The sequence below is a fragment of the Scyliorhinus canicula genome, chromosome 18, assembly GCF_902713615.1.
Source record: "Scyliorhinus canicula chromosome 18, sScyCan1.1, whole genome shotgun sequence".
Taxonomy (NCBI): domain Eukaryota; kingdom Metazoa; phylum Chordata; class Chondrichthyes; order Carcharhiniformes; family Scyliorhinidae; genus Scyliorhinus; species Scyliorhinus canicula.
The window spans coordinates 112,048,048-112,058,903 of NC_052163.1; the positions used below are offsets into that span (position 1 = coordinate 112,048,048).

Sequence of the window (10,856 nt, forward strand, 5' to 3'; positions counted from 1 at the left end):
TTCCATCCGAACCCATAGGGAGAGGGGGGAGCAGCGGGAGAGGGAGAGACTGATAGGGGAGATGGTGAGGGTGGATAGGATATATGCGGAGGCTCCGGAGGAGGGATTTCTGGGGGAGCGGCGTAGCCTTCAGGCCAGATTCGATCTACTGAGCACCAGAAAGGCGGAAGCTCAGTGGAGGAAAGCACAGGGAGCGGTGTATGAATACAGGGAGAAGGCGAGTAGGATGCTGGCACACGCGGCCAGGGAGATTGGGGGAGTGAAGGATAGAGTTGGGAAGGTGGTGCGGAGGGGGGTAGACGTTAATGGGGTCTTTAGGGACTTTTATGGGAACTGTGCCGGTCTGAACCCCCAGTGGAGGGGGGCGGAATGGGGCACTTCTTGGACAAGCTGCGATTTCCGAGGGTGGAGGAGGGGCAGGTGGAGGGACTGGGGGCGCCGATTGAGCTGGAGGAGCTGGTCACTGGGATTGGCAGCATGCAGTCGGGGAAGACGCCGGGTCCGGACGGGTTTCCGGCCAAATTTTATAAAAGGTATTCGGACCTGTTGGGCCCCCTGTTGGTCCGGACCTTTAACGAGGCAAGGGAGGGGGGAGGCTTTGCCCCCAACTATGTCACAGGCGCTGATTTCCTTGATCCTGAAGCGGGACAAGGACCCTCTGCAAGCTCAACCTCACAAGGTTGGTGGAGCAGATGGAGGAGGAGTTTAAGAGGTGGGATATGTTACCGCTGTCACTGGCGGGGAGGGTGCAGTCCGTTAAGATGACGATGCTCCCGAGGTTTTTGTTCCTGTTCCAGTGCCTCCCCATCCTTATCCTGAAGGCCTTTTTTAGGAGGGTCAACAGGAGTATTACGGGATTTGTGTGGGCGCATGGGACACCGAGCGTTCGAAGGCTGTTCTTGGAACGGGGCAGGGATAGGGGGGTGCTAGCGCTGCCCAACCTCTGTGGGTACTATTGGGCTGCCAACGCAGCGATGGTGCGTAAGTGGGTAATGGACGGCGAAGGGGCAGCATGGAAGAGGATGGAGATGGCGTCTTGTGTGGGCACGAGCCTGGAGGCGCTGGTAACGGCGCCGTTGCCACTCCCTCCAATGAGGTATACCACAAACCTGGTGGTGGTGGCTACCCTCAAAATTTGGGGGCAATGGAGACGGCATAGGGCCTTGATGGAGGCCCCGATACGAGGGAACCATCGGTTTGTCCCAGGAAGCATTGATGGCGGATTTCTGGGCTGGCACAGGGTAGGGGTTAGGAGGTTGAGGGACCTGTTTGTGGAGGGGAGGTTCGCGAGCTTGGGGGAGTTAGAGGGGAAGTTTGGGCTCCCCCCGGGGAACATGTTTAGGTACATGCAGGTGAGGGCGTTTGCCAGGTGGAGGGGTTCCCCTTGTTGTCCCCACGTGGGGTACGGGACAGGGTGCTCTGGGGGGTGTGGGTTGGAGGAGGTAGGATTTCGGACACATACCGGGTAATGCAGGAGGTAGACGAGGCCTCGGTGGAGGAACTGAAGGGTAAATGGGAAGAGGAGCTAGATGAGGAGATTGAGGAGGGGACGTGGGCGGATACCCTGGAGGGAGTGAATTCCTCCTCTTCCGGTGCGAGGCTTAGCCTCATACAGTTCAAGGTGCTGCACAGAGCCCACATGACTGGGACGAAGATGAGTAGGTTTTTCGGGGGCGAAGACAGGTGTGCTAGGTGCTCGGGGAGCCCAGCGAACCACGCCCATATGTTTTGGGCGTGCCCAGCGCTGGAGGAGTTTTGGAAGGGGGTAGCAAGGACAGTGTCGAGGGTGGGTGGGATCCAGGGTCAAGCCAGGCTGGGGACTCGCAATTTTTGGGGTTGCAGTGGAGCCGGGAGTGCAGGAGGCGAAAGGGGCCGGTGTCCTGGCCTTTGCGTCCCTAGTAGCCCGGCGGAGGATTCTTCTTCAGTGGAAGGATGCGAGGCCCCCAAGCGTGGAGGCCTGGATCAATGATATGGCGGGGTTCATCAAATTGGAGAAGGTGAAATTTGCCCTGAGGGGATCAGTACAGGGGTTCTTTAGGCGGTGGCAGCCTTTCCTGGACTTCCTGGCGGAACGGTAGGGAAATAGGCCGGCAGCAGTAGCAAACCGGGGGGGGGGGTTTGGTTCGGTGGGAGGGAGAATTGTGTACATGGGTTTGTTGGATGTGGCGGGTGTTATCTCTTTCCTTTTCGTTGTTTGCCTTTTTTTGTGTTTGTAGTTGGGTGGGTGTTGTTCTTGGGTTTTTACCATGGTTGTTTTGTTAATATTGTTTTGTTGTTTATATTTTGTGAAAATCTTATTTTTAATAGGGGGGGGGGTGCACAGCATGGCTGCAAGAGATTTGTAAGAAATAGGTGTTAAGGATTTCATTCTGGGGCCCTGAATTGAGTGAGCACTAGGACCCTGCAGACGTCGATATGGCCTGCTGAAGGTTTGAGGCCAGTTCTGGGAAATCGATGCAAAAGCATCTTCAACCTGAAAAAGTTAGCAGAGAGCAAAGGGGATGGTGTGTTACAGAAGCCGGCAGCTGTGGCTCAGTGGGCAGCTGAGATTGTGGGTTCAAGTCCCACTCCAGCCGAATACTGAGGGAGTGCTGCACTGTCAGAGATGCTGCTTTATGGATGAGACGTTATACTGAGAATCTGTCTCCATCTCAGGTGGATGTAAAAGATCCCATGGCCACTATTCTGAAGAAGTGAGAAGTCTTACAACACCAGGTTAAAGTCCGACAGGTTTGTTTCAAACACTAGCTTTCGGAGCAGTGCTCCGAAAGCTAGTGTTTGAAACAAACCTGTTGGACTTTAACCTGGTGTTGTAAGACTTCTTACTGTGCCCGCCCCAGTCCAACGCTGGCATCTCCACATCATTCTGAAGATGAGTAGGGAGTCCCCCCCCAGAAGAGTAGGGAGTCCCCCCCCCCCCCCCCCCCCCCAATACCCACACGCCCTTTACTAGATTATAACAGTGACTACAATTCAAAAATACATCATTGGTTATAAACCTCTTTGGGGCATCGTGAGATTCTGAAAGTTGCTGTGAAAAGCTAAGTTTGTTCTTTCTCTGAGTGAACTTGGTGGGTGTTTGGACCCAGAAGAACATTGCCGAGATTTTGGAGGCAGCCGGAGACAGCCCTGTGCTCCCCCTGCTCGTATATCACAGCTCTGGATCGGTGCAGGGGGGGCAGTGCAGTCTGCAGCACCGTACAAATCATTTGCAAGACAATGGGAAGTCTGTAAGGCAGCCCCGGGCTTTGCAATGAGCTGAGCAAACTCCCCCACTCTCCTCCTGTTACATGTCCAACAACCACCCCCCCCCCCCCCCCACCCCAGCTCACATTCCATCCGTCTGCATCCCTTCCCCAGCCAGAGTCTCCAATCACCACCCGAGTCTCAGAGAGAGACTCCAAACCAACCAGATTTTCCTCCTCACGCCATGCAACAGATGAACAGGAGGAGGCTATTCGGCATGATCAGTCCACTGTTCTGTTAGGTCGTGGCTGATCCCTTCCGAGCGTTGGCTGAGATGTTAAATCGACATGTGGGCGGCACAGTGGTTAGCACTGCTGCCTGACAAGAGCCCGGGTTCGATTCCCGGCTTGGGTAACCGTCTGCGCGGAGTCTGCCCCTTCTCCGGGTGCTCCGGTTTCCTCCCGCAGTCCAAAGATGTGCAGGTTAGGTGGTTCGGCCATACTAAATTGACCCTTAGTGTCCAAAGGTGTGCAGGTTAGGTTGGGTTACGGGGATGGGCCTGGGGAGGGTGCTCTTTTGCAGGTCCGGTGCAAACTCGATGGGTCGAATGGCCTCCTTCTGCACTGTAAGAATGCTATGATTCTATGGACATCCCAAAGCTTTTCACAGCTGTTGAAGAACTTTTACTGAAGTGTGATCGCTGTTGTAGGAAACGCAACAGCTACTAGGCGCACAGCAAGATCCCGCAATGGCCAACATTGATATAGTTCCTTTCACACAGTAAACCATCCCAAGGTGCTTCATAAAAGTTTGACCAAGTAGAATTTGTCACTGAGCCACATAAGGAGATGTTAGAACAGCTGACCAAAGACTTGGTTGAAGAGGTGGGTTTTAAGGAACGTCATAAAGGAGGAGGAGAGAGGTGTGGGGAGGTTTAGGGAGTGAATTCCAGGCAGCCGAAGGCACGGCCGTCACTGGTGCAGCCTTTAAATCAAGGATGCACAAGGGGCCTGAATTGGCCATGCAGTCCCTGGAGAGATTCCGCCAGATCATGGTAGAATCTTCCTGATGAGGCCTTAAACCAAAGCCCCTTGGGTGTCAGGTCCAAGTAAAAGGTCTCACGGCCACCATTCCAAAAAAGAGCCGGGGAGTTCTCGCTAACATTTATCGTCACAAAAACTGGAAAAAAAAACACACATTCTGTGGGATCTTACTGTGCAGAAATTGGCTGCAGCGTTTCCTATATCACAACAGTGACTACACTTCACCGGCTGTAGAGTGTTGGAGTTGTGAAAGGCACTGGAGGAGAATTATAAATCTTTCATTTCTCCGCTCCGATTTTTCAGCTCTCATACTCGCTGCAGATCAGTGACTCCCAGTTAAGAGCATAAATCCCAATCTCTGCTCTGCCTCTCCCTTCCCCCTCTCACAGCTCGCGCTCCTTTATGTAACAGGCATTATTAAGCTGGCACACAAACCTCATTTTTACAGGTTTAGCATTCAGCAATTGGCCGTGGTTCACCCGTAGGCTGGTCTGTGCTGAGCAAGGTCAGCACAGTGAGGCCTGGTCTGGAACCCTGGACCCCACAGTGAGCTGGCCCAGGCGCAACATGCTGAACACCCTCAAGACAGCGACTGTGGGATCTTTCCACCCCCTTGAAAGAGCAGAGAGGCCCGAGTACAGTGTCAGCTGTGGATCAGTGGGCAGCCCTCTTGTGGATTTGAAGTCGCACTCCCAATAGATGGGCCCAGCAACCTAGGCTGACACTCCCAGTATGGTTCTGAGGGGTTGCTGCACTCTGTCAGAGGTGTTGTCTTTCAATTGTGATGTTAAACTGAGAGTACAGCTGCCTCTTGAACGGATGTATAAAACCCCAGAGCGCTATTATGAAGAGAGGGGGTGTTAACCCCCATGTCCTAGCCAATACTTATCCCTCTTTTTTTTAAATATAAATTTAGAGTGCCCAAATATTTTTTTCCAATTAAGGGGCAATTTAGCATGGTCAATCCACCTACCCTGCACATCTTTTGGGTTGTGGGGGTGAAACCCACGCAGACACTGGGAGAATGTGCAAACTCCACAAGGACGATGACCCAGGGCCGGGATTCGAACCCGGGTCCTCAGCGCCATAAGCAACAATGCTAACCACTGTGCCACCGTGCTGCCTGATATCCATCCCTCTATTAATGAATGAAATGAAATGAAAATCGCTTATTGTCACGAGTCGGCTTCAAATGAAGTTACTGTGAAAAGCCCCTAGTCACCACATTCCAGCGCCTGTTCGGGAAGGTCTCCTTGGTCTGCTTTCAAAACCAGCGATTTAGCCCTGTGCTAAACAGCCCCTGTTAAATGAATGAAAATCGCTTATTGTCACGAGTAGGATTCAATGAAGTTACTGTGAAAAGCCCCTAGTCGCCACATTAGCTGGTTTAGCTCACTCAGCTAAAATCATTGGCTTTTAAAGCAGACCAAGCAGGCCAGCAGCACGGTTCGATTCCCGTACCAGCCTCCCCGGACAGGCCCCGGCATGTGGCGACTAGGGGCTTTTCATAGTAACTTCATTGAAGCCTACTCATGACAATAAACGATTTTCATTTCATTTCATTACGGCGCCTGTCCGGGGAGGCTGGTACGGGAATCGAACCGTGCTGCTGGCCTGCTTTAAAAGCTAGCGATTTAGCTGAGTGAGCTAAACTAGCCCCTATCATCACAAGAAAACATTACTAGTTTAATCTCACATTGCTGTCTGCGGGATCTTGCTGAGCGCAAAGCCGCTGCTGCATACCCTACATTACAGGAGCGACTCTATTACGAAATTACTTCACGTGAAGCACATTTCAATGTCCTGGAGTTATAAAGGGTGTTGCAGAAATGCAATCCTTTTTTTCAGGACTGCGCTGGGAGAGTCAGCCTGGATTTTGTGCTCAAGTCTCTGGAGTGGGATCTAAACCCACAGTTTCCTGACTCGGAGGCAGGAGAACAACGCACTGATCGATAGAAATGTTCTTTCTAAGTAACCATGTAATTCGCAGGGTCGAAGACGGGAGTCAAGGCTGGCACTGAAGGAGTGATGCCCTGTGAGAGGTGCTGTCTTTCCAATGAGATGTCAATCTGTTCAGGTGAACTATGGTTAGCTCCGGTAGTCACTATTCAAGAAGTGAGGTTTTTTTTTTAGGTATTTGGGGATTCAGGTAGCGAGGGGATGGACGGGGGGGGGGGGGGGGGGGGGGGGGGGGGGGGGGGGGTGGATCGTGTATACAGGCTGTGGAGGGAAGTGGGGCTGGTCAAGGTGAGGGATCTGTATTTGGAGGATGAGTTCACCAGTCTGGAGGAGCTAAGGGACAGGGTACAGCTGCCAAGGGGAAATGAGTTCAGGTATCTGCAGGTCAGGAACTTTGCGCGAAAGGTCTGGAAGGGGTTCCCTAGGTTGCCGGGACGCACCCTGCTGGAGCGACTGCTGCTTCCGGATGTGGAAGAGGAGGGAAGAATTGGGAATATATACTGGCTGGGGGAGCAGGAAGATGAGCGGGTGGTGAGAATCAAGGAGAAATGGGAAGCGGAGTTGGGAGGGGAGATCAGTTGGGGAGTATGGAATGAAGCACTGCGAAGGGTAAACGGGACCTCCTCTTGTGCAAGGATGAGCCTGATACAGTTTAAGGTGGTGCACAGGGTGCATGTGACTCGGGTGAGAATGAGTGGGTTCTTTCAGTGGGTAGCAGATGAGTGTGAGAGGTGTGGGCGGGGGCCAGCGAATCACGCACACATGTTTTGGAGTTTTGAAAAAGTGGGAAGATTCTGGGCGGGAGTGTTCGCGGTTTTAGCCAGGATAGTGGAGGAGGAGGTGGACCCGGACCCTTTGGTGGCGATATTTGGGGTTTCAGGGAAGCTGGAGCTCATGGAGAGGAGGAAGGCCGATGTCGTGGCCTTCGCCTCTCTGATTGCACAGCGGCGAATTTTGCTGGAGTGGCAGTCAGCATCGCCACTGGGGTAGTGGCATGGTTGGGGGTTGGGTGACCTGTACGACTTCCTGCAGTTGTAGAAGATAACGTATGAGTTAAGGGGCTCAGCAGTGGGGTTTGTTAAAAAAGTGGGGGATGTTTGTGACAGTGTTTGAGGAGCTGTTCGTCGCAGGGGGTTGTGGGGGGAGGAGGGGGGGAAATCTGGACAGACTGTATAGATGATTGTTGGGAAGTATATTTCCCAGGGTGTTTATTTGCTGCTACCTGCTTTGATACATGTTTGTAATAAAATACATTAAAAAAAAGTAGTGAGAGGGATGGACGGCCTGGACAAATACTCTTTCCTCAAACAATAACACTGCACTCAATTTTTTTTAACTAAACATTTTATTGAGGTATTATTGGTATAGTGACAACAACAAGATAAACAATATACATGAAACCATAAACATAGTGCAAAAGCTATTTACCTCTCGTACAGGTCCCACCCTTACTGACCCCCTACTCTAATCTAAACTACCCCCCCCACCCCCCGACGCTTAATTTTCTGCAAAGAAGTCGACGAACGGTTGCCACCTCCGGGCGAACCCTAACATTGACCCTCTCCAGGCGAACTTGATTTTCTCCAAACAGAGAAAGCTAGCCATGTCCGATAGGCAGGTCTCCGACTTCGGGGGCTTTGAGTCCCTCCAAGCTAATAGTATCCGTCTCCGGGCTACCAGGGAAGCAAAGGCCAGAAATTCTGCCTCTTTCTCCTCCTGGATTCCCGGGTCTTCTGACACCCCAAACATCGCCGCCTCTGGACTCAGCGCCACCCTTGTTTTTAACACCGTGGACATGTGGTCCACAAACCCCTGCCAAAATTCCCTAAGCTTCGGACATGTCCAGAGCATGTGGACGTGGTTCGCTGGTCCTCCCGCACATTTTGCACACCTGTCTTCCACCCCAAAGAATCTGCTCATCTGGGCCGCTGTCATGTGAGCCCGGTCAACGACCTTGAATTGTATCAGGCTGAGCCTGGCACATGTTGCGGATGCGTTGACTCTACTCAATGCGTCCGCCCATAGACCATCCTCTATCCTCCCAGCTCCTCCTCCCACTTGCGCTTCAGCTCCTCGGTCTGCATCTCCTCCGACCCCATAAGCTCCTTATAAATGTCCGAGACGCTAACACTGCACTCATTTTATGTCATTGCTGGTTTCGTGAGATGGTGCTGTGCTCAAATTGGCTGTAACGCGCTTTGGGCTGTCCGGTGGTTGTGAGCGACGCTATACGAATGCAAGTTTGTCAAGCGGCAAGGCAGGATGGAGGCTAAATGTTGGCTTTGCCAGTGACGTTCACCTCCTGGGAATGAATACAAATAATAGACCCTGCTGAGGGATGGCTCAGGGTACTGATAAAACCATGAAAAACCTTTGAGATATCAAACCGTAAAAACACTGTTAATGAGATTAATTAAACATGGATCATTAGAACCTGGATTCAGCTTTTCACATGAACTTGGCTTGACATGTGGGGAATCTCTGTGACGTACCTGCCATTAAAATAACACTCCAGGCCAGCAACTTTGAGCCATAAAATGTAGGAGCCGCAATAGTTTTTAATTATGTGACATAAACTGTAACTCAGCACATCAACAGGCCATTCGGCCCAGCTGGATCATGAAGGTGTTTTGTGTCACACAAGTCTCCTCCCATCCCCTTTGTCTCACCCTGACGATATTGGCTTCTACCACTCTCTCCCTCATGTGTTATCCAGCTTCCTCAGTAACTCGCTTATTCACCTCAACTACCTCCTCACTGGATTACGGTGTTTCGCCTGAGCTCTCTGTTAGATTTATTAGTGACGATCTTATATTTATAGCCTCTGGTTCTGGATTGTTCCCTGCAAATGGAAACATCTCTATGTGGACACCTATCAAACCCCTTCAGAATTTTAAAGACCTCTATCAGATCACACCTCAACCATTTCTTTTCTACAGATCTCCAGCCTGTTCAGCCTTTCCGAATGTTCTAGCCTCAGTTCTGATATCAACCTTGCCCCACGGTCTCCGAACAACATGGGGCAAGAACTGGGGCGCAATTCTCCCCTACCCGGCGGGGCGGGGGGTCCTGGCGTAGCGGAGTGGGGCCAACCACTCCGGTGTCTGGCCTCCCCAAAGGTACGGAATTCTCCGCACCTTTAGGGGCTAGGTCCGTGCCGGAGTGGCTCCCGCTCCGCCGATTGGCGTCGGGGATGGCCGAAAGGCCTTCGCCGGTCGGCGCAAGTCCGCGCATGCACCGGAGCGTCTGCGGCCGCTGACGTCACCACCGGCGCATGCACGGTAGAGGGGGTCTCTTCTGCCTCCGCCATGGTGGAGGCTGTGGCGGCGGCGGAAGAAAAAAAGAGTGCCCCCACGGCACAGGCCCGCCCGCCGATCGGTGGGCCCCGATCGCGGGCCAGGCCGCCGTGGGGGCACACCCCCGGAGTCCGAGCGCCCCGGCCCCCCCCCCCCCCAGGACCCCGGGGCCCGCTCGCGCCGCCGGCACAGAGCTGGTTTAAACCACGTCGGTGGGAGAGGCCTGACAGCGGCGGGACTTCGGGCCATCGCGGGCCGGAGAATCACCGCGGGGGGCCCGCCGATCGGCGCGATTCCCGCCCCCGCCGATTCCCGGGTGGCGGAGAATTCCGGCCACGGCGGGGGCGGGATTTATGCTGGCCCCGGCCGATTCCCCAACCCTTGGGGGGGGGGGGGGTCGGTCGGTCGGAGAATCCCGCCCCTGGTCACAGAAAAAATGACATTTGTGAAAGTGCCTCCCTGATCTCAGAGCTTTAGTTACAGACATTTTTAGCATAGTCACTGTAGAATCCCTGCAGTACAGAAGGAGGCCTTTCGGCCCATTGAGTCTACACCGACCCTCTGAAAGAGCACTCTCCACCTAGGCCCACTCTCCTGCCCTATCTCCGTATTGACCATGGCCAATCCACCTAACTTGCACATCATTGGACTGTGGGAGGAAACCGGAGCACCCGGTGGAAACGTGCAGACTCCGCACAGACAGTGACCCAAGCCGGAATCGAACCCGGGTCCCTGGTATTGTGAGGCAGCGGTGCTAAACATTGTGCTGCCATAATGGGGCCATCAATAGGCCCATAGCAAGTTCCCACATAAAACAGCACTGCGCTAATGGCCAGATAACCCGGGGGGGGGGGAAAGAGAACCGACCCCTGCTCTTTTCCGAATAGTGTCCGTAGGATCATTTCCAGGGAACGCTGGCCTTGGTTAGTGTCACGTACTCACAAGTGTGACCTCACACTCCCCTCGACATAAACCCAGTGTCTGTTCAAAACAGGAACGCATTACTGAGGACAATCTGTGCTGCAGAAGCTGCTCTGGGTCCCCGAACGTTAATCAGTCAGATGGCCATTGGCACAGAGTGCCTCCCACTCCCCTGCTCTGTGCCTCTTCGCTCACAAGTCCTTGTTCTTGACTTCACGTTCTGATTCTCTGTTTTCCAGCGACTCTGCCTGAGCACACTGCAAAGCTGCTGCCCCCTCCCCCTCCCCCACACCTAGCTCTGCCCTTCCCTCCTCCCCCCCCCCCCCCCCCACCCACCACCCTCCCAGCCACTCTGTGCCCTTTGTAATTTTGCAGAACAGCCTCTGGCAGCTGACAACAGCTTCCCTCCTCTCTATTCCAGTGATCCTTTACAACGCAATCACTTGGGGAT

The 10,856-nt window shown here is 53.4% G+C and overlaps 1 protein-coding gene across 1 annotated transcript in view; it reads right to left on the reverse strand.

Moving 5' to 3' along the window:
- The window catches only part of ssbp4 (single stranded DNA binding protein 4), a 106,742-nt gene extending 96,241 nt beyond the window's left edge, over positions 1-10,501 (reverse strand). Inside the window, exon 1 of the mRNA XM_038777296.1 lies at positions 10,427-10,501. Coding sequence (XP_038633224.1) covers positions 10,427-10,486 — 60 coding nt within the window. The 5' untranslated portion in view covers positions 10,487-10,501. The remainder of the gene's footprint in view (positions 1-10,426) is intronic.
- Positions 10,502-10,856: the final 355 nt, after the last annotated feature.